This window comes from Microtus oregoni, unplaced genomic scaffold (genome assembly GCF_018167655.1).
Source record: "Microtus oregoni isolate MIOR12 unplaced genomic scaffold, Mior012 000001F_ref0000356, whole genome shotgun sequence".
Classification (NCBI taxonomy): domain Eukaryota; kingdom Metazoa; phylum Chordata; class Mammalia; order Rodentia; family Cricetidae; genus Microtus; species Microtus oregoni.
The window spans coordinates 78,574,257-78,601,758 of record NW_024543060.1 but is presented as its reverse complement, the minus strand read 5'-3'; the positions used below and the strand labels follow the sequence as shown (position 1 = coordinate 78,601,758).

Sequence of the window (27,502 nt, the reverse complement as noted above, 5' to 3'; positions counted from 1 at the left end):
CAGGAGGCGGCTACGGGTGAGGAGGGTAGGGGGTGGGGTAGGGGTGGGGGTTAGTTTAAAATCTTTTATGTGTGTACACCTTGTGTGGTTGGGTGTGGAAAGCAGGAAAAGGGGGGTTTCCAAGTCGAGTGAAATTCCCATCCTATGGCTATTACCACGCCTGTAGGGTTGGCACGTTTTAGAGGTAAGGTAGTCGGCAAAAAAATAGCTCCAAAACACAATAGAGTTCCCCCCTCCCCTCCCTGCCTCCTTCTACTGCTCTCCCTCTCTCTCTCTCCACCTCTCTCATTCTTCTCTCTCTGGTTTTTCTGCTTCCAAACAAACACCTTCTTCCAGGCTGAAGTTGGGCTGGTCTCCCTAGGAGCAGCAGCCACAACAATCCCGCAGTTCAAAGTTAAGAAGCAATTACACAACTTCCAGCAACTCTCTCAGCCGGCTGCTAATGAGCTGAAAGCCAGGAACATCTGAGGAGGTGAAAAGGAAGAGTCCAGCCCTCCGCCTTTCACCGGAGGGACCCAGGCACCCCTCCCCAGGCCCAGATCACTCTTCCACAAGGACTGTGTTTTCTTTGCTGGCCTTACCGGACAGACTATGGCTCCCTTTGGAAGAAACATATTGAAGACGCGACACAAGAACAGGTAAAAAAAAGTTGTGTGTGTGTGTGTGTGTGTGTGTGTGTGTGTGTGTGTATGTTGGGACTAAGTTTCCTAAGTGTGAAAATATGTTTCTTTGCACTTCGATTCAGATGAAAACTGATTTGAAAGCACAAAGCCCGGAGGAGACAGCTCTAGAATGAAGAGCCAGCTCTTCAGAATCTATGTTCTGTATTGATGATGGCAATGATACTCACAAGGATCATGGGAAATCATGACCGATTTTTTTAAACTCTCTTTTCCCTTTATCGCAGTCTGAGTTGACTACAGACACCAACATTTTCTCTTTAATTTGTCCTGAACTTTGCGAGAGAGAAGAATAACAAAATATAATTTGTTTGAACACGGGTTTAGAATTTTCACTTTTCGAAAAAGCTTCAGACTTTGATAAGATGTAAGTAGAATGTCTAGCCACTTGTTAGGGGTAAAAAATACAAGGCCGATATAGTCTGGAAACAATGCTTTGGTTTTCCTGAGAGTAGGTCTTAACTAAGGTCTGGAAAGTTCCCAAATGAAAACATTCCCATAAGGAGATTTTTATGAACTTTAGATGACTTAGGCATTCAAAGAGGAGTCAGGAAGCTGATTGCCTCAGATCTTCGTGATCAAGTCAGCATTAACTGTGGTTTAAATACATATATTCAAACCGTAGATGAGAGGGGATAGGGAGAGCAAGGAATTGAATTTGAGATAATGGGATAAAATCCATATTTATATTTTAGTACTATAAACTATTTTATGTATGTCTCAAATATTACATTTTTATGCAAACAGCACAAGGATAATTTTTGAAGGCTTTATATATCTTAATTTATTTCTTTTGGCGTAGGGGCTTTCCAAACACACTCCTCTCCATTATGCCTGTTTGCGCTTGTCGTAATTTGCTTAGCGTAAATGTAAACGGTTACAATTACAAGGTAGGAAATGAGATAATTATTTTAAAGTGTCTGCACGAAAACATAGTGATACAACTTTAAAGTAATTCTTCATACTTTATTTCGAACGCAAATATCTACTTCACATATACTGTTTTTAACCCTTTCTAAATATATCAATTGCTTAGTTGACTGAATTTCTTTGAGAAATTATTTGGTACTCTGAAGCTTTCCAAAGCACTTTTATTTGCTAATAACTCAATCCTTTATGCTAAATGTGGTATTTGTGAATTAAATATGTTTTATAAAATGTTAAGGTAAGATGATAACAGTATATTTTAAAAGCTAGCGATGCATGTTAAACGAGATTTGTGTATTAATAGTGGCAAGGCATATAAAAATACTCCAGAAAGCCCACCCCAGCGGTCCACCCCCAATTCTGTTGTCTCAAAGCGAATTTTTATAGTGCCACTATTAAAGCATTTTTGCGTTTCTTAGATCACTATGAGATTGTGTTAAAAGTATTCTACAAAGCATTTTATCAAACAAGTTGTGCTTCTGGCAATCAAGTCTTCTCTTCAGAATTGTTGTTTGTGGTGAAGCTTTCCTTGAACCAATTCAAGAAAGCCATCACTGGCATGCCATCTAACAGTGCCCTGAGCTCTGCGGTCCCTTATCTACCGGCATAGTCCTTTTGCACCTTTGTGGCTTTGGTGACTGCATCTTCTGCTCTACCCATAAAACTAGCGGCCATTCAAGGGACCTACAGGAACAACGTTAGCACAATATTTCAAATGCAAAATTGTGATCAAGAGGTAAGAACGACAGAAATATGGGAAGTTTACTAGCATTTCAAGTTTCTCTGAGAGAGAGCAGGTGTTGCTAAGGGTCATGATTTATTATGACCTCCATTTGAGGGTATGAACAGAGGTGATAATGGGGAGGATGTGTGTAAGCTACTCTGGTAGGACTAGGTTGCTTCTTTTTGCAGATTTTTTTTTTTTTTTTGCAGAGAGAGAGAAAGAAAGAAAGAGAGAGAACACAGCTGAGGACAATAACATAAAAGTATGAGTACATATGAGTGTTCACAATTGAGAACTCAATAAGTCATATTGGGCATTGAAATAGAATAATATAATATGGCAATTTATATGAGGTCTTGTTAATGGGATTTGTTCAGCACCTCAAGATCAAACAACAGATGAAAAAGAGTTTCAGGGTTCAGTTCATCTGTTTCATTGACCAGGATCTATGTGGTTTAGACAACCCCAATTCATCAGCAAAACAAGAAGTCTTTTCACTAAATGATGATTCAGTCAGCTGCTTAGTAGAGAATGTGATTAGTAATATTTGTCTTATAAGAACGAACTGATTCGTTGAAATATATTCTATTATATTTGTGGGTACATGAATATGTATATATACAATTTGTCAAGCAGAAGGATGAATTTGAGCAGCACATTCGTGTGTCATATGGTCTCTAACCATTGTTAGAGTTTGCAATTACAGAATTTTGACCAAATTCACATATTAATTTTAATTTTTGCATATCTTGTTGCTTTTCTTCACTGTCGGGTTGGTGTTGTCAACCAAGACTGGCCGGTATAAGCTAGGCCTGGAGCAGCTCAGAATAAATACATATCTGAGAGTTTCAGACATAAACATAATGTAAACGGAGCTGCAAAGGACGAGGCATAATAACATTTAGCTAACGAGCTGTGGAGTGAGGAGGGTGGAGTCATAGCTGTCTAGACACCATTATGTGTTCAGGCCTGGGAGAGTGCCTGGCATGTTGTAGACCTGTAATACAGTTGTTTGTTTAGTTGTGTGTACTAAGTTATAATTTCTCCTCAATCCAGAAAGACTGTCATTACTTTATTCCTTGTTCGTCATATGATGCAAGCCAGAGTTGCACAAAACTCAATACTCAAAAGAAACCACATGACATTGAATTTGATCAAAACCACGACGAGATAGCTAAATTATTTTATAGATTCAGACCCAAAGCTATTCCTCTTCTACCAGATAACTCATCACACGTGGAATGAAACCTTTCATTAAAACGTTTGGCAAGTTTTCTTTAGAAAATTCAAAAATACTACAAGGCAATGGACATTTTGGGCTTTTAACTCTAACCTTTCATGTAAATGGAAGAGAGCCAATCTAAAAGTTTTAATGATTATAATTAGCATTAATCTGCCCCAATGTTCTAATTGTATATTTAATTAGAAGAGTACAATTTTCAAAGGAGCTCGTGTTCTCAGGGAATGGATTGTTTATTGTGGTTCCAAAATAATAAGATAAACTGTGACAGGAAATGACAGGATCCTGGGTATTGTTGCACATTTTGCTAATAAGACTTTTGTTCAATGTAACTAAAAATGATAGAAAATTGATATTGCTTCTTTCTTTCTTCCTTTCTTTCTTTCTTTCTTCCTTTCTTCCTTTTTCTTCTTCTTTTTTTTTTTTACACAATAAACCATTCAGGTTTTTAAGGTATATGCTGATGGTTAGTAGGCAACCATTTTTTTTTTCTCACATAAATGGTAGGGAGTAAATCACAAAACACTGATCCATTTGATATTCTTATGAACTTTCAGCGATTAAACTTAGATTTTTAAAAATGTATTTAGCTATCTATAGAGACTACATTTGTGACTGTGATAGCCTTTGTATTGGTTTACACCCTCAACTCAGTATTTTTTCATAAATTAATATAATTAACTATTAATTTAGAACATTCATAAAAGTTTGAAGAACTACTGACACCTCAAGGTTAGATTGGGATGTTTAATTAGGAAGCATAACTCTTTTGCTTTGTTTAAAACAGCCTCACTGTGCTGAAAGGCCACAATGGCCTTCAACTTATGACCCTCCTGCCTCTGCTTCCTGAGAGCTGAAGTAATAAGCATATGCCATCCAAACTGGTACAAGACATGATTTCTTTATGTCTTAATTAGTAACATTCAGGGAGATGGTATTGGTTGTAACTTTCGCCTATTTTTACCTCCATTTGAGGGTGTCAGTCTGTCATGGGCTAAACAAACAGCTTTTTCTTTTTCTTTTTTTTTTTTTTTGTGGATACTAAATTAAAGGGTCCCAGAAAATGTACCTGTACTGAATATATTTGAAGCAGTAAAGCTCCTCACATTTAAATAATTTTTAAAGCATTGACATTCATGTTAGTGATGAGAGGTTACAATTTACCTGGCTGTATTATATTTTATTTTTTAACAAGCACACGTATCATAAATAAACCCTGTTAATTATTTCATCAAAAAGAAGAATGTGGTATTATGGTTAGAGTCAAAGATTTTGGCAAGAAGACTGTCTCCTTTCTGTAATTAGAAGTGGAAAATATCAGGTACTATTTTCTGTAACTTCAAATGGAGATTCAAACTGGTCACAAACTTGGTTTGAGGAATGCCAGATTTTCTGAGTTTCTGAAAAGACTTCTCTTGACGATACCTGGGACCTTAAGTGGTTGTCAGTTGGCAGCAGACAACCCATTAGGAACAATGGCTGGAATGCTTTCTCCCTGGCAGGAATATCTCCAGAGCATTGGCAGGGGTGAAACTGAGCTCCAGGTTAAAACTTGAATTGATTGGGGGAGGGGGCTAAGAGTCAACTTAGCCAGCTTAGTATTTACTGTGTAATATGTTGCAGTAGGCATCGTACTAACAAGTGGCACGCGCCAGTGAGAGCAGCTCTTGAACAAAAACTGTTTTGAAACAAGTTAAACAATTTATAACTGGATAACAGTTTCATTTAGAAAATGTCTTGATCAGTTTGACTGGTTAAACAGAACCTTTTAAGTGTATTTGATATACAGTCATAGAGGAGCTAACAACAGCTTATGGCCTTGACAAGGCATCTGTCTTTAGCATATTCATCTTCGAAAGTGAGCCCTAATGATAACTGTACTTCAAACATGACAAAGGAAAAAGTCTAGCCCATTTCCGTCTTCCGCCGTTCCTTGGGCATTTTCTACTTAAGGTGGTTTTGGTTTGCTTGTTTTGGTCTTTCATGTTAGCTTTGTCTCATTTTGTTTTGCTTTGAGAAAATCCTTCTGTATGTATAATTAATTCTCTCACGCTCTGAGATTATAATTATGGCATTTCTCCCTTTCCTTTCCTTTCCTCCCCCCAAACCTTTCCATATATCCCTCATCGCACTCTTTCAGTTCCATGGCCTTTTAACAATTAATTGTTTTTTGCATACATATACGTATATGCATATATATCCCTAAATAAATAAATATAACCTATTCAATGTATCTAGTGCTACTTGTATGTATGTTTCACAGCTGACTATTTGGTATTTGAAAACCAACCAGTGTGTTCTCTTCAGAAAACTTTCTGACTTGCAAGTCTTAGCTGCCAGTAACTGTAATGTTGGGGTCTGTGAACTGTACACTGGATCATACCTATTGCCATCTTTATTCAACTCACACCTCAGTACTCATACTAGTGAGACTTTCTGGGTGCAATTTCTGATGTTCCTAGGACACACATCTCACAGCAAACTCCCGGATTTTCTGGCTCTTACAATCTTATCAGCTTTATTCTGCATTGATCCCTGAGCCTTAAGTGTAGGAGTTGTACTGTAGCTATATCCCCTGGGACTGGGCTCCATAACTCTGCATTCGGTTCTATTGTGGCTTTCTGCAAAAGTCTCCATCTTTTGCAAAGAGAAGTTTATTTGATGGGGACTACACTTATCTGTGGGTTTAAAGGCAAATGTTGTTGTACTGAAGTGGCGTGTTTAGGTTCTTCTCCAAGATTCATAATTTCATTAGCCCTAGGTAGTTGGCTAGGTTTCCATTACGTGGCCTGGTACCAAAACCAAACCAAAAGGGGCACTGTCACTAGTGACACTCTGGTGATGTTCATGCCTTCACTTGTGTCTCTTGAATGCAACTGTATGTGTACATAAATAAGGTTCGTTGGCTCGCGGTGAACAGGCCCTGTAGATATTAATGCTTTACTAGATCATTCCTCCTTCTTTTGAGACAAAGGAGAAATATGGCTGGAAACTATGTGTTCTCCCAAATAAAAGGCAAATGTTATGTTAGACTATTGTAGTGTATGAGACAAAGAACAAGTGTTCAAAATACACAGGAAAAGTATTTTGGCTATGAGTGATTCTGTATTCACACAGACTTTAGGATACAGCCCAACTATGTCCATACTAGCCATGTGTGCCAAGGGGTAAACAATCAAAAATTCTTACACAAAGACAACAACAATAATAACATGCAAGAACAAATCTAAAATTTGCAATATCTGCACACATGTGTATGTGAAGTCTTCTTATTTAAAATGATGTGGAGGTATCAAGTAATAAATTACTAAATTCATTCTATGACTGGAAAAGTGATGCTTTTGCTCTATTAGCAGCAAGTTGTTTCACCCTCGCTAGCATTTCTTATTTTTTTTTTTTTTTCGTTTTTCGAGACAGGGTTTCTATGTGGTTTTGGAGCCTGTCCTGGAACTAGCTCTTGTAGACCAGGCTGGTCTCGAACTCACAGAGATCCGCCTGCCTCTGCCTCCCAAGTGCTGGGATTAAAGGCGTGCGCCACCACCGCCCGGCGGCTAGCATTTCTGATAACAACTCATTTTCTGTTGAGGATCTTTCTGAAACAGTGAATAAACAAACTCACATATCACTTCATATTTAATACTGTTGAAAGCAGTAATTATCCAGGCTCTACAGATGAGGCATCTAAAACACTGAACTTTGCAGCATTCAATAAGTGCCAAAATGGTTTCAAATTATTATTATTATTATTATTATTATTATTATTATTATTACCCTACAGGACTGTTGTGTAAGGTCTAGAATCCTTGGGATGTAATTTTCTCATCTTAAAAAAAAAACAACAGAATTAATTCTAAGCCAACAGATTTGTGGATTAGACATTTAGGAAAGACTTGCCACAGCCCTAGAATATAACAAAAGGTCAATAGTCATTCCCTTTTCAGGACTGTTAGGTAGAAAATGTTAATTTTGTGAAAATTTAAAATACATAAATATAGTGGGATATTTGGCACTTTGAAATTCTAACACTCACTTGTTAGAATTTCTGCAACAGAACTGGTCTCCTTATCACTAGTATAAAAACTATTAGAGTGTGGATTATTGAACATAAATAGAAGTGTCTACAAACACTGTCTTTCAGTGATAATGAAAGTACTTGAATTCTAACAGTATTTTAATCCCAAATTAATTTGCCATATATATAACACAGCATGGTTTTTATTTATTATTTAATTATGTGTATGTATCTGTAACTGTGTATGGGTATCTACATTTAAAAATTGGTACCCATGAAGCCAGAACAGGGTGTGGGGTCCACTAGAGTTAGGGATTACAGTTGCTTTTGATCAGTAGAAAATAATGGGTGCTGGGAAACAAACTCAGGAATCATTGGTGATTGACTCTCACTATAAGCATATGGGAGAGGAGTGGATGGAAGTGAAGAAAATAAAGAAACAGCATCGTAATTAAGTATCATTTATTAACCTCCCACTGTGACAGGCCCGTGCAAGAGAAGGGAAGACAGTAAGATGTGCAGAAAGATGTGGGATGGGGCTGAATCACACAGGCATAAGACTGAGTCAGTATCATCAAAACAGAAGAACCTAAGAATTGCACAGCAGGATCGTTTACCAAGAATCCATAACTATGGTAGTTGTGGTGGTTGAAAACTTTTTACAACTGAGTTTACAATGGATATGTTTAAGAAGTAACTGTGAATGTTCCTATGACCTTTCCCCTCTTAATCTACTCTAGTTGACCTCAAATAATTCTAATAATTTTGTTAGATCCATCAGTTTATTGCATTATATGGTTGAGTTGTTTTAGCTCTTAAATTTTAGTCAATATTCTTGTGACTAGCTGCCCAGCTTTTGAAAGCTTTCATGCCCTTATCCATGCTATACAATTAGTACATGCTGCATGTGAACTCTACTTATGGACTTATGATGTATGTTTGCTATTCTCAACCAGTAAGGCAGGTATTTTATAGAGTCTTAAATGCCTTTAAATTATTCTGGTGTGTGTATCTGTTCTGATCTCTTTCAGCCCCACCGGAATTTCCTGCCATTGTGGTTAGCTGAAGGAAGACGGCAATGTCTTTGAGAGATCATAATCTCCCACAGAAGGGCCTGTGGGGTAGCAATTTTTTTTTTTTTAGCTCTGCCAATAAGACCTGGAAGCTAGAGCAGATGCCTTCAAAAAGCTATGGTCATTTCCATGGGGTAAACATATAATAAATCCATTCCTACACGAAGAAAAGAAGCTCAGTTAAGAAATAGCTCTTTGGAAGCTCTAGATTCTTGATATTTCATTGTCACTCAATGTGCAAGAACTTCACTTCCACCCTTTTAGGAGGCTGCAAAGTATTGGCAGTTATTTCTTTACTTCCTAGCCACTGCTGACAGAGAAAAGTCAAAGGAAGTCCTTTCTTGGAACTGTTAAAAATACACACACGATGTAGCAACATGATCATCTTAGTGCTATTGGTTGTATTTTAAAATGGATAAAATCATATTTTAGATGAGTGAAGACATACAATAAATGTTTTACACATTCTCTCCCAGTTGTATTATTATGTAAGGTTTTAATGTATTTTGCCAACTGAAAAGAAAACATTCATGAGTTACCCCTTTCTCTCTCTCTCTCCCCATACACATATTTTATTTACTATATATGTCTACTATTTGAATATATTATACGCTATTCATTTGTTTTATATATGTGTGTATGTATATATATGTATATATATGTATGTATATATAGGTATATATATATATATATATATATATACTTGTTATGATTCAAGGTGCTGATTAGTGATTTAAAAGATCTTGAAATATTATGTAAGCCCAAATTTGGGTTTCTTATAAAGGATTAGTGATAAGTCCTATACAGATGATGGTTTTTAAGGAACTGAATAATTAATAGACATATAAGACCTATCTAAATGCTGAAAGTGTGGGCAATTACGATTGACATTTAAAAAAATCATTCATACAACAATAAATGTGTATCTTATTTTGAAATATATATTATATCATATGTTTTTTAGTTGCTATGAATAAAGTAGTCAAAGTTCCTTTGTTGCATAATATATAAGCATGGTACTAAAACAAGAATATAAAACAGTAAATTAATAAGAAATTTTAGATAGTTGTTATTGCCATGAGGAATGGAAAAGCATGTTATATTGAAGAATGTATATTGATTTGTAGAGAGGCTTTTAAATCATGGGTTAAACTGAAAAAAAAAAGATTACGATATCTAAGGAGCCAGGGGAAGACCATTTCAGGCATATGTAACAGCATATGTCTTGTCTTCATTGTGAAAAGGGGCTTTGTGTTACAGATCACAAGTGACTGGATTAGAAAAGTAAGAGTAAGGGAAATATATAGTCTCCCTTGTGTTTGTGAAAGACCAATGTGTCTATTATATGAAGTGATAATTGTGGTACATGAAGAGAGGATGCAAGTGAAACCGGAGAAAGCCAGCTGTAATAGTCTAATCGAAAGTCATTACCAGTGTAGTGACAGTAGAAGAGCAAGAGCAGCGGGAAGACTGAAGATGTTCGAACGTGTTTAATGTGTGAAGGTATGTTGGAACATGGATAATGAAGATATTTTAAATTATTTAACCGTAAGTGGTTGTGCTGATAGAAAACATGTATGGAAAAACAGATGTTGAGGACATGTGGGGGATTAATGATTCTTGAGTGCCTTGTTAAGTTTCAAATGCAAGCTCAGTATTCAAAGGGTGGTGCTTAAGGTGAGAATGATATCTAATGCTCAGGACAGGAAATGTAGTTAGAAGAGTTTCTTCACTTTATAAAGAGAGGTTTATCTTGGTATTAGAGAGCAAAGGCAACATTAAATTATAAATGAAATGTAATACTTGACTTAACAAAATGGAAAAAAAAGAGCAAAGAGCATCACAGGCTTTAAAAAAAAGACCAAGAGAGAAAAGTGAGGTGCTTGGTATTGTTTCATTTGTTTTCAGAATACTAATGGTTTACTTCATTTCATGGTAGAAATCCCTAACAATCGGTGATTAATCTGGAGACATAAGGTTGAAGGCACTTCAGAAATAAGATGTATAGGCCAATGAGAGGAGAGATAATTAAAGAGACCTCTTCATAGGAGAGTGAAGAGTTCGGTAAGAGTCACCATCGGAGATAGAATTTATAAGAATTCAAGTTCAGTGACCAGGGCAGTATCAGGATGGAAGAGAGAATCCATGAGGACAGCAGTTTTGGTTCTGAGTCACTGAGGACCTAGGCGTGTCATGATGAAGAGCAGGAAGAAAGTAACCAGGACAAATTAAGGGAGGGAAGATCAAGGGGAAGAGTGAAAACACAAGGTGCCATTTAAATGTTTCCAAACATTCTACCTACGGACACCTGGTGTTTGGACATAAGCACCTGGGAAGGGACCGTGATAGCCTCCATTCATCTTGCCTATACCGCCACAGTTCTGCCTTCATGTGGGCATGATTTATATGGGTCATCGTGCTTCTGGAGTAGGGCTTTATAGGCCACATGCACTGGTTTCCAGCCAGGAATTCCAGGTTGACTAATCCAATGATAATCCCACTCAGAGCACATGGGTCAATCATCTTTAAGTGAAAGAGAGAAAAAGATTCACACACACACACACACACACACACACACACACACACACACACAGAGAGAGAGAGAGAGAGAGACAGAGAGAGAGAGACAGAGAGACAGAGAGACAGAGACAGAGATTTAATTCCTACCATACACGATTTCTAGATGTCAAAGATGAAAGATTGAGTACAAGACCATATTGGAAGCAAACCACAGCAGAATATGCTGTTACTGAATATCCACTAGATTCTGCAGAACCATGGGGAATGGGTGTCTATTTCTGTTTGCAATTGTGTGAGTGGGGTTTTTATTAAAACAAAAATTTTCTAGAAGGCAATTTCAGAGAATTTCCCAGAGGGAAACAACAATGGGGGCAGAATGTTATTCAGCTGGGGAAGAAAAAAAAAAAGAGGGTGTTTTGGGACACACACGTGCGCATGCGTGTGTGTGTGTGTGTGTGTGTGTGTGTACATATATGTATCAGGGTCAGTTGATTCTGTTTGAGAAGTCATTATATAACAGTATAATAGAACAGTCAGGTCAGCAAGTAATTAGGAATTAAGGTATTTGTAAGGAATTATTTGGCTATGATGCGGAGACAGATCAGGAAAAATTAGTTAAAAAGGATGAAACATCTGCTCCTATGATTTGCGTGTCCATTTATTAATGTGGAGAATTTAAGCTCTAGATATACTCATAATTTTTTTGTTTCCACATTCCCTAAAGCCTTGCTTGATGATTATCTCTGCTTAAATTCTTCCTGTCTTCTGTCTCTTTTTCTTCAATTCCTATTACCTGATACATTACCACTTCTACCATTTAATGGCATCTTCACCTCAATTATCTTTCTTACACAAATCCAAACTACAAACTATAATTACTTTCTCTGCTTCATCACGTTCCATGATCTCTTTAACTCAACCCAAAGTGTCCCCCCCACCCCAACTCATTTCAGAAGAGACAACTTTCTTCTCCTTATCAGGTAACTTCTAATTGCCAAAGTCAGTAGCCATTCCCAGAACTCACATTCATGACTCCATCTTTCATAATGGGTTGTGACTTCTGCAAGCTGTCCTGAAGACCTCTCCTTCTTGGCTTATAGGACACCACTGTTATGTAGTCTTTCTTCTATTTATTTTCTTTGATTCTAATGTCAAGTTTCCCATAGGCCTTGTGTATTCTACACTTGGAACATGAAATCCACATAGCCACTAACTCCTTATAGTTCATTTCAAAAAGAAAAGGTTTATATTCCTTCATTTCCTCCTTCAGTAGGTCTTGCTGTGGCTCAAAAAGAAAGAGAGAGAGGGAGAGAGAGTGAGAGAGGGAGAGAGAGAGAGAGAGAGAGAGAGAGAGAAAGAAAGAAAGAAAGAAAGGAGAAAGAAAGAAAGAAAAGAAACAATAAAAGAAAAAAAGAACAAAGAAAGAAAGGACCAATGTGATAAAAAGGTATTCTGTGGAGGTACATGGAGGCTTTCAACCTCCACTCTCTTCCTTTGGAATGTTTCCTGAGATTTTTCTTTGATGACAAACCTGCCTTGATGTACCGTGTTGGGCAGAGAGAACCACACAGACATAGGCTGCTTCACGCTACCATTCTTAGGAAGAACCCGCTACTTTGAAAGCATAATCAGTTATTGGTTGGGATTCTCAAAAAGAAAACTAATGAAGAATGTTCAAATACCTACAGCCCTCAGTAAAGACAACATTCAGGTTGGATAGCTTTTCCTACAGACAACATGTTCTATTGGTATGAAATAATTTTCCCTACAATACAAATCAATCAGGAAACTTTACTTTCCAGATAGAGACAGAGTTAACCCTGGGAAGTACACACTGGAATGGACAAAGAGATTTAACATTTTCTCAGGGCTTTGCCTGGTAAATACTAATGTTAAATATTTACATTTTGATTAAAATCAATTTCCGGAATCCAAACACTGAGCTCAGTTTACTTACCCTCCAGTAGTCTTCGATGCACATTCTTCATACACTCCCTTCCCTTTCCCTGTGTATGGGGATCATGTTCCAATCCTACACTGCCACCGCGGAATGCCAAGGGCTCTCTTCTGCATGGCTTGCTTATAGTTTCCCTCAAAACTTAAGTGGACATTACTGGAGCATAAAACTAGTAAGTGTTCGCACAGGCATGTGCCAAATGGACGGTTCAGAGCCATCTTCTTTGCATTTATCTCCATTAATATTTTGCTCTCCTGTCTTGTCATGGAAAACTTAAGTTTTCTACAGAACATTTAATTCTCAAAGCATTTTAATAAAAATACTAATGGTCTATGTGTGGAGGAGGTGTTGTTGGGTTTATGCTTCATTTCAAAAACCACTGATTCATATTTTCTCTGTGATCTAAGGAAGGATATGGGTTCTTAGTGGGGAAGGGTCAGTGTTTGTCTCTTACAATTGGCAGGGCTTTGCTCTGAGTTGCTGTAGCTAGCGTTTCCTTCACACTGAGTCTAATTAGCCCCAAAGAGACTCTGGGTCAGAGTTGACTTGCTTGTTTGTGCTTGATTAATTTTAACTTTGATCAGATTCCATTTTGTGAGTTTGTAGATGGGTAAGTATACTTTTATACAGTCAATAATAATCATCATTTATCATAAATATTTCTAAGGCAGGTATAGCATATTTGCTTAATTTAAAACATTTTTTTGAGGTAGCACAGAAAATCTCAAAACAACTGGCCTTGGAAGTGCATGCTTTGATCCCAACACTCTAAACATAGGTATCATAGAATAATCTCTGTGAGTTTTGAGCTAACCTTGTCTACACAGTGAGCTGACCAGCTGGTACTACACAGTGAACCTCTGTCTCAAAAGAAAAAATAAAATAAAAGCAAGTAAGCAAGAAGAAAAGAAGAGAGGGAGGAAAGAAATAAAATTAACAGCCCAATATAACCCTTAAATACTGGGAAGCATAGGGAATGTATCTGTTTATACACTATATTAAAATTAAATTCAACACTTTCTAAAACATACAGAGGCCCACAATTCACTTCAGGAGTGTTAGTCAACAGGTTAATGTTTTAAAATTAGCAACCCATCAGCATATTCTATAACATCAGACTAAAATCATGTTATTTTCCTACAATAGATCAAGGTTTGTCTTAATTTCTTATTAAATATTCAGTAAGAAGGCAAATGATATGGTTCAATTTTTGGAGTAAAGAAGATAACTGAATTTGTGTGCTGAAAGTGGTTGGTACAGATCATGAATTTTCTGAGTTGTGCCTAGAATACCAACTAGTTTAGAAAGCATTAAAATGTGTGTTTTTCTTTTCGTGGGTTTACAGTGAAACTGTACCGGGTTACTTGCTCTCGGATTTCTAAAGTCAAGAATTTCCTTGTGTTTGTTCATGAGTCGGCAAAAGTTCTGTGGGAAGGGCTGGGTAATAAATGTCTTAGAGTTTGTGAGCCATCAGCTCCCTCTCTCTCTCTGCTAATTAGCTTGGCCCTTGTAGAGGGGAGGAGACCAGAGAAAGGATGTAAATGAGCAATCATGACTGGGTTTCAATAAGCCTTTATGGACACTCATATTCAGTCAGACAATATCCATGGGTTATGAGAGAATTTTTCTCCTTTTAGGAACTTAAAATATTTACAAGTTTAAGAAGCACTCTTAGCTTTTAGAATGATGTCTTTCACTTTTAGATCCCAAGTCTAGCGTAAGTAGTAGTTGTTTAAGACAAAGTACTGATTCATATGCAACAGAAGACTGTGTTGTAAAGAAGAGTTTGTATAAAAAGTCAATATGATGAGAAATATAACTTTGAATAAAATAGTTTGATACGAAATGACTGTTCTTACTCCTCTGTAAAACGGGCACAACGGTAGATAACATTACTTTGCGATGAGGATTAAATGAATAAAAATGTAAAAATTATTTGGAAAGGTGCAGACAGAGCTCACAATAAGCCTCTGTTCAGTGTTATTATTATACTGTTGTTTGAGCAAAGCCATCACGTAAGCGCAGAAAGGCGATGAGGAAATGGATATCTTTCCACAAAGCTTTTACTTCCCTGATCTATGACAATTTCCTGAACAGAAAAGTCAACCCGTCACCTTTGTTTGTTATTGGACCAGTCTCAAGCTTCTGATGTTCCTGCCTCCGCTTCCTGTGAGCACGGTCGTCTCAGCATTCCAGCACATTCCTTACAGTTTACCTAACAAATGAACACAGGTGCAAATTATAACTTATATGATGTGTTTCAAATGCATAGGCTATTTTGAGGTAATTATCAAAACGAAACGGTCTAATAGATTTACAAAGGTTTAACTTTTTAATTTTTTGCACATTTAATATTTGTCCTCATGAAGTTTTACCTATAAGTTTCTAGATATATAACAAATCTAACTGGTCTTATTGTGATCAAGTACACATTTCTCTCATGAAATAATGATAAAGCTGGTGAAATGAGTCAGATAAACTAATCACAGTTGCGGGTTGACAACCCACAATGCTTGGGAAAAGTGCTATTGAGGTAGGAATTATAAACTTTTGGTCTGAAAATAGTGGTGACATTTTAATGCTGTTAAGCATCCAAACTGATTATGCCACTCTCAATCTTTTAAGCTTTTTAAGTGAAATAGATCTGGATTTACTGCCTCAAAACCAGTTTATAACCTTGGGCATATATCTTAATTTAAGGAGCTTCTTTTTTCAAAGGACTTCAGTGTTCTTGGTGTTAATGGGATGGATCAGCAGTTAAGATGGTATGCTGCTCTTGCAGAGGAACTTGAGCTTCATCTCTAGCACCCAAATCAGGTGCTGACAACTGCCTGCAACTCTACCAGGGTTTATTTCTGGATTCCTTAAAGAATTAAAAGTTTTGGTTAGAGCCATATGTTTCTCTATAACTTCTCACCATGTTTGAGTCTGTGCTTAGTAAGTACCTTGTTATTCTTTAGTAGCTTTCATAATATTGTTTTTGAATCTTGTCATATAGGCTCATTCTCTTGTTTATTGACATGTTAAAATATTTAAAAAATTCCAAACCTAGACCTCGTTTCTCGTCAGAGTTAATAGTCGATTTGGGTGGAATAAGGTGAGAAAGGCCTCTTTGAAAAGATTTTGTTACTGTCATGGCCATTTGGCTTTTTTATGCTCAAAGTAACTAAAAAAATTTTGAGTCACTAAAATCTGCAATTTGGGCTGGAAAGATGACTTGGTGGATAAAGTACTTATTGTACAAGTATAGGAACCTGATTCTGGAGTCCCAGAACCCAGCCATTTGTCATCTCAGCAGTCATGAGCTAGAGACTGAGAGTACCACAGTAGGCTAGGCAGGTTGTCCAGATCCTTGGAACCCTGCTTCAATAAATATTGTAGAGAATAATTGGGAAAGGCACCAAGTGATGTCAACTTTTGGCTTCTGCATGCACACATATGCAAATGGGTGCACATACGTCCCCACAAATGTGTGTTCATACACATGCAACATGGAAACATATGTACACATACCCACCAAAGACATGTCAAATTTATTTCCTGCTCTATGATTCCTTAAAGTTATTTTTTCTAAAACATTTATTTTGTGTTTTTAAGAATACTGTTTATGTAACAGTAAATAACATATTCAACTCAGCATATTAGAGGCTTTTGCGTCCATGAATTAAACCATCTACATATCTATGTCTAAAGCATTACAAAAACAATTGCATTAGTATGAACATACACAGACTTCTTCATTCCCATTATCATTATTCTCTACACAAGACAGTTTATCAAAATGCTTGCATGATATCTTTAAGATATAGGTATTTTGGAATCATTCAAAGACTATGGTAGAAAGTGCAAGGGAGATCTGCCAATCATGTACCACTTTACAGAGCAGTGAAAGCATTTTGGGGATTTGTCATCTCTGAGCTACAAAACAAGAACTGTGGATCCTGAGAAGTGACTTTGTGTTGTAATGATTCTGTTTTGTTGTTGTTTTTAAATCGATGAAGGCAATTTTCACTTTTTTATGGGATGGAATTTTGAGTAAAAGCCATTTATATTTGCATTCTGCTTTACATGCTACACTGTGAAATTTTTTTACCCTAACCCAAAAGGCTGACAAGACAATATAGAAATCAGAAACCCTCACTTCACACCCAACAGATAAAGGCAAAAATGAGTAGTCACTGTTGATAGTGCAACTCATGTGAACAATTATGTTAAGACAGTGTTAGGATCCAGGGCCTAGGGAGATGACTCAAAGGTTAAAGGCATCTGCTCCGTGCTTGATATTTGAGTTTGATTTCTGGGACCTACCTACATGTTGGAAGAAGTGAACTAACTCTGGCACATTGTCCTCTGTCCTACAAATATGTAAGATGTTGTAAACACACAGACATATAGAAACATACACAATTAAATGAATAAATAAGTAAGAATACTTTTACGTGATATCTTTTGATTAACAGAAAGGAAACAATGCTACATTCATTATAGCTTTATTGCTGAGATGTTCCATGAAGGCTGTGGCTCATTGATTTATCTGGTCCTGTTTAACATTCTTACAACTCAAATAGTAACAGGTGAGAAAATAAAATCATCATTTCCTGCAGTTGTAGCTGGATATTTCCATTTCATCCTATAAATGCCACAGGAATTTTATCTTGTCTTCCTCTTCGCATAAATTTTGTGAGCTTGGAAATCCCCTTAACCATAATCTTGCTTGTTCACTCTCTCTCGGGCAGGCTAGGGTTTGGGGAAAGTGTGAGAGAGCAGCACAATGCTCGCACATTCCAAGGACTCCTACCAGACAGCCATCACCCAGGTGTCCTTGTTTATTCGCACAACACCGTACCCACACCTCTCCTTTCACCTTACAACCCACGCTCCATATTTACTAGCCCGATGTTCTTTCCTAACGAAGAAGGAAGCTTTGAGAAGGTGTAAAACCAGGGTTTTCCATCAACTAGCATAGTTTTATTTTGAGTGTGTTTTGACAGCATCAAAATGCAAAAGACATATTTCTTCCAGTCAGCTAAGGGTTAACAGAATGTCTACATGGAAAAGGTTAGCATGGAATGGAAAAGGGGACAAAGTTACCTTATGTTAATAGAGGACTAACATTCATCAACATTTGTTTTTACTGTGTGAGACTCATAATGTCACCTCTTTTTTTTTTTGCTTTTATGCATTTTTTTTTCTGCTAGAGTCCATAGGAAAGAAAATAAAAATGGATAGAGGTGTAGCTTAGATAAATCGTGGAAGCAATGAGCCCTTTAAACTAGGATTTCCTAAACACTTTCCACCCCAACTACTTTTTCCCCCACAAATATTATATGGCCAAAATCTGTCAATATTCTATGTATTTGTTAAAGTCAAATGCTTACTGGCTATAAAGCATAAAGACATTTTGTTTAAAAATTATTTTCTATACTTGTCTATATTTAACTATTTATTAAAATATATGGAAATTTTCACACTAATAATATGGATCTGTTTATTTTGCCTTAAAAATTAAAGTTAAGCTAGGCAGTTTTGGCACATGTCTTTAATCCCAGAACTCAGGAGGCTGAAGGAGGATCTGAGTTTGAGGTCAGCCTGGTCTACAAAGGGAGTTGCAGGAAAGCCAGGGCATTTACACGAGAAATCCTGTCTTGAAAAACCAAAGAAAAAATAATTAAAATCAGAATTTTTTGAATATTTATATAGGATGTGAAGTATACCTTTCAGGTTTGTTGGGCATTCAGTGATAAGCATCAATGCTGACAGGGCAGCTTCTCATAAACACATCGTGTGGAATGGAAGAAGTATGTTTATGAAATATTTCAGAAATTGTTAGAAAGTCCTTCTTCACCCCAAGTCAAAATTCATGTAACTTTATATGAAATTGAAGTCAGCAACTAGAAGAGGAAGATTTGAAACCAAACATTTTAATAAAGTACACTGCAGAGACACATACTCAGGAATTTTGGTAGGAGCAAAAGTATGTTTTCATAATCAAATTATTGTATTTCTTAAAAAATAAAAATTTATATCTATCAATTGTTCATGTTTAATATAAGTCATGTGCCTCTCTTAGCAACAGTTACCCTTGTGTAGAGTGACCTCATACAGGGTGCCAAGTAAGCTTGTGTGTTCAGAACCAAGTCTACAGTGAAGCACCTTAGATCCATTTTATGCTTGAGTCTAACTAATTTGATGTTATTGCACATTACAAAAACTTTTATTACTGCCAATTTTTTGACCTTTTGCATTCAGTTTCTTCAAGACTATGAGTTTTGATTCGTAATTGAAAAACCTATGCTTTAAACAGTGTCATTGGCATTTTAGATGGGACAGTTCTTGCTGCAAGGGACCCTTTCATGAATTGTAGGAGGTTGTGTTACTGGTCTCTACAAGGTAGATGTCAATAGTGTGTGGCAACTGATGTGTAAACTAGTAGGACATGTCAACACTGTCAGTATGTTTTGAGATGTAATCTGGTGTGACAGATCATCAGACGTCCGATGAATCTTTAGCTTAAAATCTATTACAGTAATAAGAAAGAAGTAGAGACTGGCCTTTGGGAACCAGTCAGTACTGATTCACCCCCAATGCTCCTCAGCTTACTATCTTTCAATAAGATTATCACAATTTTTAGCACAAAAGTCAGTAATATAAAAGACGTCATAAAGTGTCTGAATTTCAAGCATAAAGGCTTGTTCTACAGAGGTTAAAGTGATAAAAACGTTTCATTTCAAAACAGTCCTGTACATTGTATCCATATCATACTTTCCAGGCAGACATAGAAAATGAAGAATTTTTGTATAGAATCCACAGAAATTTTTTTTGAGAGTTCTAAATGTTGCTATTACGTATAGATTGTATCATAGTGTTTCTACGCAATACTTTAGTGACAAATATACTGTATAATGTAATTATTCTTAGTCATTTCTATTGATTCTTATTGTTTTGAAATTTGGTTCTCTGTGAAGGAAAAAGTTATACTGGTAAGCTGTATATATTCACATTCAAATATACTGTTGTCTGCTATATTCCTTTAAGAAAATATGCTCTTTACTTCTACATACCAATTTCAATGTTTGATCCATTTGGATAACTAAAAACTAAGGTCACTTTATCCATTCACCTTCAGTTCCTTCTGATTTACACGCAGCACCTTGTATAAAGACAAAGTTTAGGGCAATCTATTTGGCGTTGTAATGCCATTTATAAGTATATATAAGTATTTCACTTCATTTTAGTTTGTGACTTCAAGACTTAAGTTTTTAATTTATTTTCTTGTGCTTTATTAGCAAGAGTCTTTCAGTGGAATGTTTGATAGTATAAATTTTAAATTTCTAAGCCAACCCATCCTAACTGAGTGAAATTTGCGGCTCTAAATTTAATTATTAATGAGGGAATATTTTGTGTTCCTAGTTGATGACAGACATCACATAAAATACCTAACACTGAATATTGTACATCCAAATTGAGAGAATTATATAACTATACTGAGAGGGATTCTCTTTACAAATAGTGCTAAGATACAAACACCAACTTGAAGTGAATCATTAGATATAGTAAGGAAGCAATTTGTTTGTCCTGGCTGCCCAGAACTGAAATAATCACACAGAAACAATATTAATTAAATCACTGCTTGGCCCATTAGCTCTAGCTTCTTATTGGATGACTCTTACATATTAATTTAACCCATTTTTATTAATCTGTATATCACCACGTGGCTGTGGCTTACCGGTTAATGTTTCATCCTGCTCAGATGGGGCTACATGGCTTCTCTCTGCCTCTGCCTCCTTTCTCCTAGCATACAGTCCAGCTTTCCCCGCCTAGATCTGTTCTTCCCTGCCATGGTCTCAAAGCAGTTCTTTATTCATTAACCAACAAAAGCAACACATAGATAGATGGACCTCACACACGAATTAGACTCTGAGCTATTCTAAATTAAAAACAATAAAATTGGTTGTGATGTTTTTAGTACCTTTAAGTCTGTATATGATGTGACTTACAAATGTACTTGTGGCTCAAATCATTAAAACTTCATTGAACTGTGAGGGTTCTAATTTCATCTATATTACACTATTTTGTGAGTTCATAGATATGATGCTAAGGACAAATCGAGGTGTTAGAACATTTGGGGTACACACTTGATGTTTACTCCTGGTACCTAGGTCTTCCCTTTTGCTCTCTACTTCCTGGCTTCATGAGATGGGCATCTCTGTTCTACTATGTCCTCTCCACCATGGTGAGTTACCTCACCAATTCTAAGACATAATGGAGCCACCTGATCATGGTTTGTAGTTTCTTAATCCATGAGGCAACATAAATCCTTCCCCTCTTGTGTTCTTTTCTCAGGCATTCTGTCGCAGCAATAGAGTCTGATTAATACTCTCTAAACCAGAAAACAAAACCAACACAAAGTACATCTCAGAAGTGTTATGTATTTACACATTTGTATTTTCATATAGCAATGCCTTGCAAAATCATCTTGTGTCTCAAGTGCTACAACTGCATTCCCTAGATAAGCATTGTTTGTTATGTTACATCACAAACCAGGGTATCACACTAAGTTTGTATTTTCAACCATTTGTTATGTATATATTTGTAGATAACAGGGCTTTCACCAGATAGCACATTTCCAAAAACTGGTATGCTAGACCTGAACTCCAGTGTAAACTAAATTAAGAAACAAGCCCTTCTTTCTAATGTTTCAGAGTTAATTTTTTTATACATATCAGGCGACTAAATTTTGTACTATTCAAAGAACACAGTTATTTATTAAGGAAATATAAAAATTCTAGTGTGGTTTAATGTTTGTGCATGTTCATTTTGACTCTGTTTTAATTTTGATCCTTTTTTTTTAATTTGGGGAAACACTAAGAAACTCAGCAGTGAAGTATTTGAATATACTTGCTGTATTAAGGAACTTAGTAGTAGATCTGTCACTGAGAGTGTGCACATTCCAACCCAAAACCTGTTTCCCATAGTGTGCCAGAGACAGTCTTGTAAGTCATTCTTGTCTTTGTATCTTGTACGGCTCCATAGAAAAGGTGATTAGGAAATATTTGTCAAGTGGGTGAATCGAAACTCAGTCAGAACAGCATCAGAGAATAACTCGTTTTCAAAATCCCAAGCCAGTAACAAAATACCCTTTATACATGACAAAACACAGCCAAGTCATGACAGATTTGTTACCTACTTTTGCAAAATTATTTTAAAAAAATAACTTAAATTTTTTTATTTGTTTAAATATGGTAGTTACTTGTACGATCAATTAATTTTGATAATAAGACAAAAACTAATGTTTATATTTTATACATCTTTATGAAAAATCACATAAATAACTTGTAATTAACAGAAATGCAGAATGAGCGTCTGCTTTTAAAATTATCAAAGCTGATGTAAACAACACTTAACTGCAAAGCATTAAAACATTTGCAGTAATTTTTAGTATTGTATGTGCATGGCTAAGATGCATAAATAAAAGATTATTTACAGCTACTTTATACTGTATTGCCATAACACAGATAGTAATTGGTCAATTACTTCCTTTGAGAACACACTTGTTTTCATTTTGCATATTGCTGTGGACTTTTTCCTCTATGAGTAAGAATGTAATTTTTTTGTCATTATGAATTTTATCACAGTTTGCATGGCACATAATAAGTCAATGAACTATAACCATAGTCAGAATACCACACTTCTTTTAATAAATATATTATTCAACACGAATTACTGAGTGAAAAGATTTTGCAAGAGATTTGCCAAAATCCGATATAGATTTCAGGTGATGATATAAATTCTACTTTCTAAAGTTGAACATTTCATTTTCCTAAGTCCTCTACTAGGGAATGAGTTTGGTCTTTATTTGGCTCTAGTGTCACTGATTTTTCTTCCTCTCCATCTCAGAAGTAAATAGCTAAAGTGACATGTGTATTCCACATGAAAGAAAATCCATAGATGAGCATTAGTGAGTTTTGCTTCTAAAACATAAACATTGTTCATTTTAAGTGCTTGTGGAAGGCTGACAATGTCTTTGGTAACTTCTTCATCGAGGATGTGCTTCAGCATCATTACGTAATATGATGAATAATTCGCCTTAACTCGCACAACAAATCTCTCACGGCATCATAAATCACACCGGAGTATAAATTGTATCACCGATTTGCTAGTGTTCTTTTGAAAGGAATTGCGAAAGACACAGTCCATGTGGCTGACACTCACAATGGAAATGTGGTTTCAACAGTTCTCCAAAGTGACTATTAGCAGTTATACAGTCCCCTTACTTTTTAACTCAAGAAAACTGTTTTTATCTACCTCTTGATAAACACTTCTTTATATTTTAATTTACATTTGAAGGCATGCAACAGTTTATTTCTGCCCTATATTTACAGTAACAAGGGAATGGATAATTTATGTAACTATGGTGTTCAGAAATATAATCTTAAGGACGTGATTAAGGTTGCATATCCTTGCATGTGCAAGGATAGGGAGTGGCTGCATACGGCCATGTGCCCTCTCCATGTCTTGCCACAGGATGCTCTATGATACTTTGGGATTTTTATCAGCAAGAAGTCCTTATTAGGTGACGTCCTTAGGCTGTGCGCATTTAGATCTGTAAGCCACAATAAACCTTTGTTCCCCTTTAGAAAGCAGTCTGTCTCGATTATTTTGTTAGCTAGTAATCAAAACCAAACTAATGCACTAGTTCCCTCAATAGCAAAAAGAGAATATGCTACCAAATCTATGAGCATGCATATTCCAACTCCAATCACTTCCTAATATTTCTACGTCTAAAAAAATAGTTCTTTAAACCATTATCTTTTCATCCTTTCCCCAACACTCTTGTATAGTGTGGTGGGAGGTGGTCCTGGGTGAAGGACGCTGATCATTTAGGGCACGTCTTCAGGACCATGATTCCTTCCTATTAGAAATCTGTTTTGTGTTTGTATCACCTTATAAGCTGTTTTTCTATTCCCTGTCTACCAGGTTCCCCACTCCACATGTCCCATACACAACCATGGTGTTCTTTCCAAGTATATGAAACCAAGCCTTAGAACGCAGCCTCTGAAACTGAGTGACTCCTTCCTTCCTTGAATGGTCTATGCCAGATACTTTGATACAGCAATGCAAAACCTGATACATGATACCACTTTTGTAACAGATTCCTGCATAAACATCGCCTTTGTTTATCACTATTACTCCTGTTACCATTTCTGCAGTGATATCAACCATGCTTGTATAGGGTTGGCATAAGCACTTGCTCGATGAAAGAATGGCTGCATTGAATATAATATAAAATCACAGAGCTAACTATTTTTGGATCTACAAAGTACCTAATCTGATCGTTCCTGCTTATATACTCTAACCTTAAGACTCCTGCATAAAGGGAAATGCCTTATCTTATGTCTTTCTTTGTCATGGTCCCAGCCATTATTATCACTGTATCTGTTCTGTGAACAAGCCAAGAGTAATTTTAAAAAACTAAATGGAAAAGAAAACATTCCACATGTTTTCAGTGACAATTTATCCGTCCCATAACCAGCTAGAAATGCAATTGGATAAAAATCCAAAAGCTTCGCATTCCTATCTTAGAGTACATCTTCCTAGTCTGTAGTCACGATGTCAAATTATGTCCCTAGTTAAAAGTAGAGGCAAGAAAAGGCATTAATGCTAAACCATCATTCTGAGTTTACACAGGTGATGACAGAAATATAATGCTCTTTGTTTTCCTTTTAGATCTCCAACTAAGGACATGGATTCCGAAGAGAAGGAAATTGTGGTTTGGGTTTGCCAGGAGGAAAAGATTGTCTGTGGATTAACTAAACGCACCACCTCCACCGACGTCATCCAGGCTTTGCTGGAGGAGCATGAAGCTACCTTTGGAGAGAAGCGATTTCTTCTGGGCAAGGCCAGCGACTACTGCATCGTGGAGAAGTGGAGGGGCTCAGAGCGGGCCCTTCCTCCCCTGACGAGGATCCTGAAGTTGTGGAAGGCTTGGGGAGATGAGCAAGCCAATATGCAGTTTGTTTTGGTTAAAGCTGACGCTTTTCTCCCTGTTCCACTGTGGAGGACGGCTGAAACTAAACTTGTGCAAAACAGTGAGAAGCCCTGGGAGCTCAGCCCGGCCAATTACATGAAAACTTTACCACCGGATAAACAAAAACGAATCGTCAGGAAAACCTTTCGGAAACTGGCGAAAATCAAGCAGGACACGGTTTCTCACGATCGAGACCACATGGAGACTTTAGTTCATCTAATCATTTCTCAGGATCACACCATTCACCAGCAAGTACAAAGAATGAAAGAGTTAGATATGGAAATTGAAAAATGTGAAGCTAAGATCCACCTGGACCGGGTAGGGCATGATGGGGACAATTACGTTCAGGAGGCGTATTTAATGCCCAGGTTCAGCGAAAATGAGCCAAAGCTAGATTTTCCACCTGAGGACAGCCAGGCTCCGATGGACCTGAACGACAGCGAGGGGATGGCACAGCTGGAGGAACGATTGCAATACTACAGGGTGCTCATCGAAAAGCTCTCCGCGGAAATTGAGAGAGAGGTGAAGAGCTCGGGCATGGACGGAAGTGAAGATCCAGAGGGGGCAGCGGCCTGGGAACTCGAAAACTCTGATTTGGAGAACGTGAAGTGCGATTTGGAGAAGAGCATGAAAGCTGGGCTGAAAATCCACTCTCACTTGAGTGGTATCCAGAAAGAGATTAAATACAGTGACTCACTGCTTCAGATGAAAGCAAGGGAATACGAACTCCTAGCCAAGGAGTTCAGTTCGCTTCACCTTAGCAACAAAGATGGATGCCAGCTAAAAGAAAATAGAGGAAAGGAATCCGGCGCTCCCAGCAGCGGTGAGGAGATCCCTCCATTAACTCCAGGGCTGTTGAACACATACAATGACACAGATTCGGATACTGGCATCAGCTCCAACCACAGCCAGGACTCCGAAACGACTCTGGGCGATGTTCTGCTGTTGTCAACATAACTCAGATGCCTTCTTTCTGACGACTACTCATGTTTTGTGTGATTGAATGAGAAACTCTGTTCCATATACGACTCTGTGAAAGTGTAAACCGTGCTAAAATATCTAGTAGTTAATAAATAAAAAGCTAGTGGACATCGTTGTTCGTTTACATAGAGTGCTTCCAATTTGACTTAATTACAGGTTCAAGCAATGTACTGTGTATTAGGGATGCAGGAGATCTAGTCCGTGGTTACATAACACAGAGACAATGATTGACCGTTCCCCCACATGAGACAGGAAGGACATGAACTTGAAAACAGTTCTCAACTTTGTTCATCAAACTATCCATGCTGCAAGCTGACAACATTGAATCATTAGAATGTTTAAAGTCTATAAAGTACAGGTCAGCTCCTATGTTGCATGTGTCCTAGATGGATTAATTCAAATCTTGCTTTTTCAATTGTCAGGTTGTAAAATGTATTTGGTGTGTGTGTGTGTGTGTGTGTGTGTGTGTGTGTGTATGTGTGTTGCTTTTTGGCTGCTGTCTGTTTAAGTCTAAGGGACAGGAAGCTGTTGGGACATGCATAATTCCTGACAGTGAACCAGTTTGGGCACAGAAGTGGCAAAGTCAAGTGCTACAGACACTCAGCTTTCTTCCCCCTAAGCACATTCAACATGATCACAAACTATACATAAATTCTTCCTATCTACCCATTAGATCGTCTATCAAACAATGCTGTAGGTTCATTATTTTGGAAGTTAGAGTGTAGGTTACTGAAGAACTCAGTCATAATTGTATTTATACCCTCCCAACTGCATACATTGAAGTGGAATTTACTGTCCTTTGTGTATATAGCAGTGTTTTGTTCTCTGCGAACAGAGTAGAATTGAATGTTTATTCTAGTATCCCGTAAGCCAGCTGTCAGGATTTCCAGGGTGGTTAAAAGAGCTCAGAACTTTTAAGCTGCCCTAAGCACACTAAGGGAAATTCAAGAGATTGAATGGATTATCTGGATTCTGTCTTCACTCTCAGTTAGAATGTTTTGCTTGATTTTAAAACAGATATTTACCCCCCTCCTAGCTTATTTTTTCTTCATACCTCTCTTTTTCTTCTCCCTTCTTCAAAGCCAAGGCAGAATGTCATCAGAGCCAAAATAATTAATTCATTATTTTGTCGTGAACTGAATACCGATGTACCTTAGTTTTCTTGAGTTGGCCAATTTCACGCAGGTCAGACTACATAAAGTAGACATGTTAGTTGATGTATTTATAGTATGTGTGCATTAGGTATTATTCCTAGAACATTTCTCTTTTATACAAATTGATTCAACCTTTAAATGTTTTCTCTTTTAAAGTTTGAAAGTTTTAAAGATTTTATCAGTTTTATTGTGGACTCAAAGTCTTT

At 36.9% G+C, this 27,502-nt stretch overlaps 1 protein-coding gene across 1 annotated transcript; it reads left to right on the top strand.

Annotated features, from left to right (window-relative positions):
• Rassf9 (Ras association domain family member 9) lies at window positions 1–27,483 on the top strand. The gene is made up of 3 exons (XM_041673084.1): window positions 1–16; window positions 337–638; window positions 24,861–27,483. Exons 2-3 carry the CDS (start codon window positions 592–594, stop codon window positions 26,116–26,118), a joined length of 1,305 nt encoding a protein of 434 aa, XP_041529018.1. The 5' UTR covers window positions 1–16; window positions 337–591; the 3' UTR covers window positions 26,119–27,483.
• Window positions 27,484–27,502: the final 19 nt, after the last annotated feature.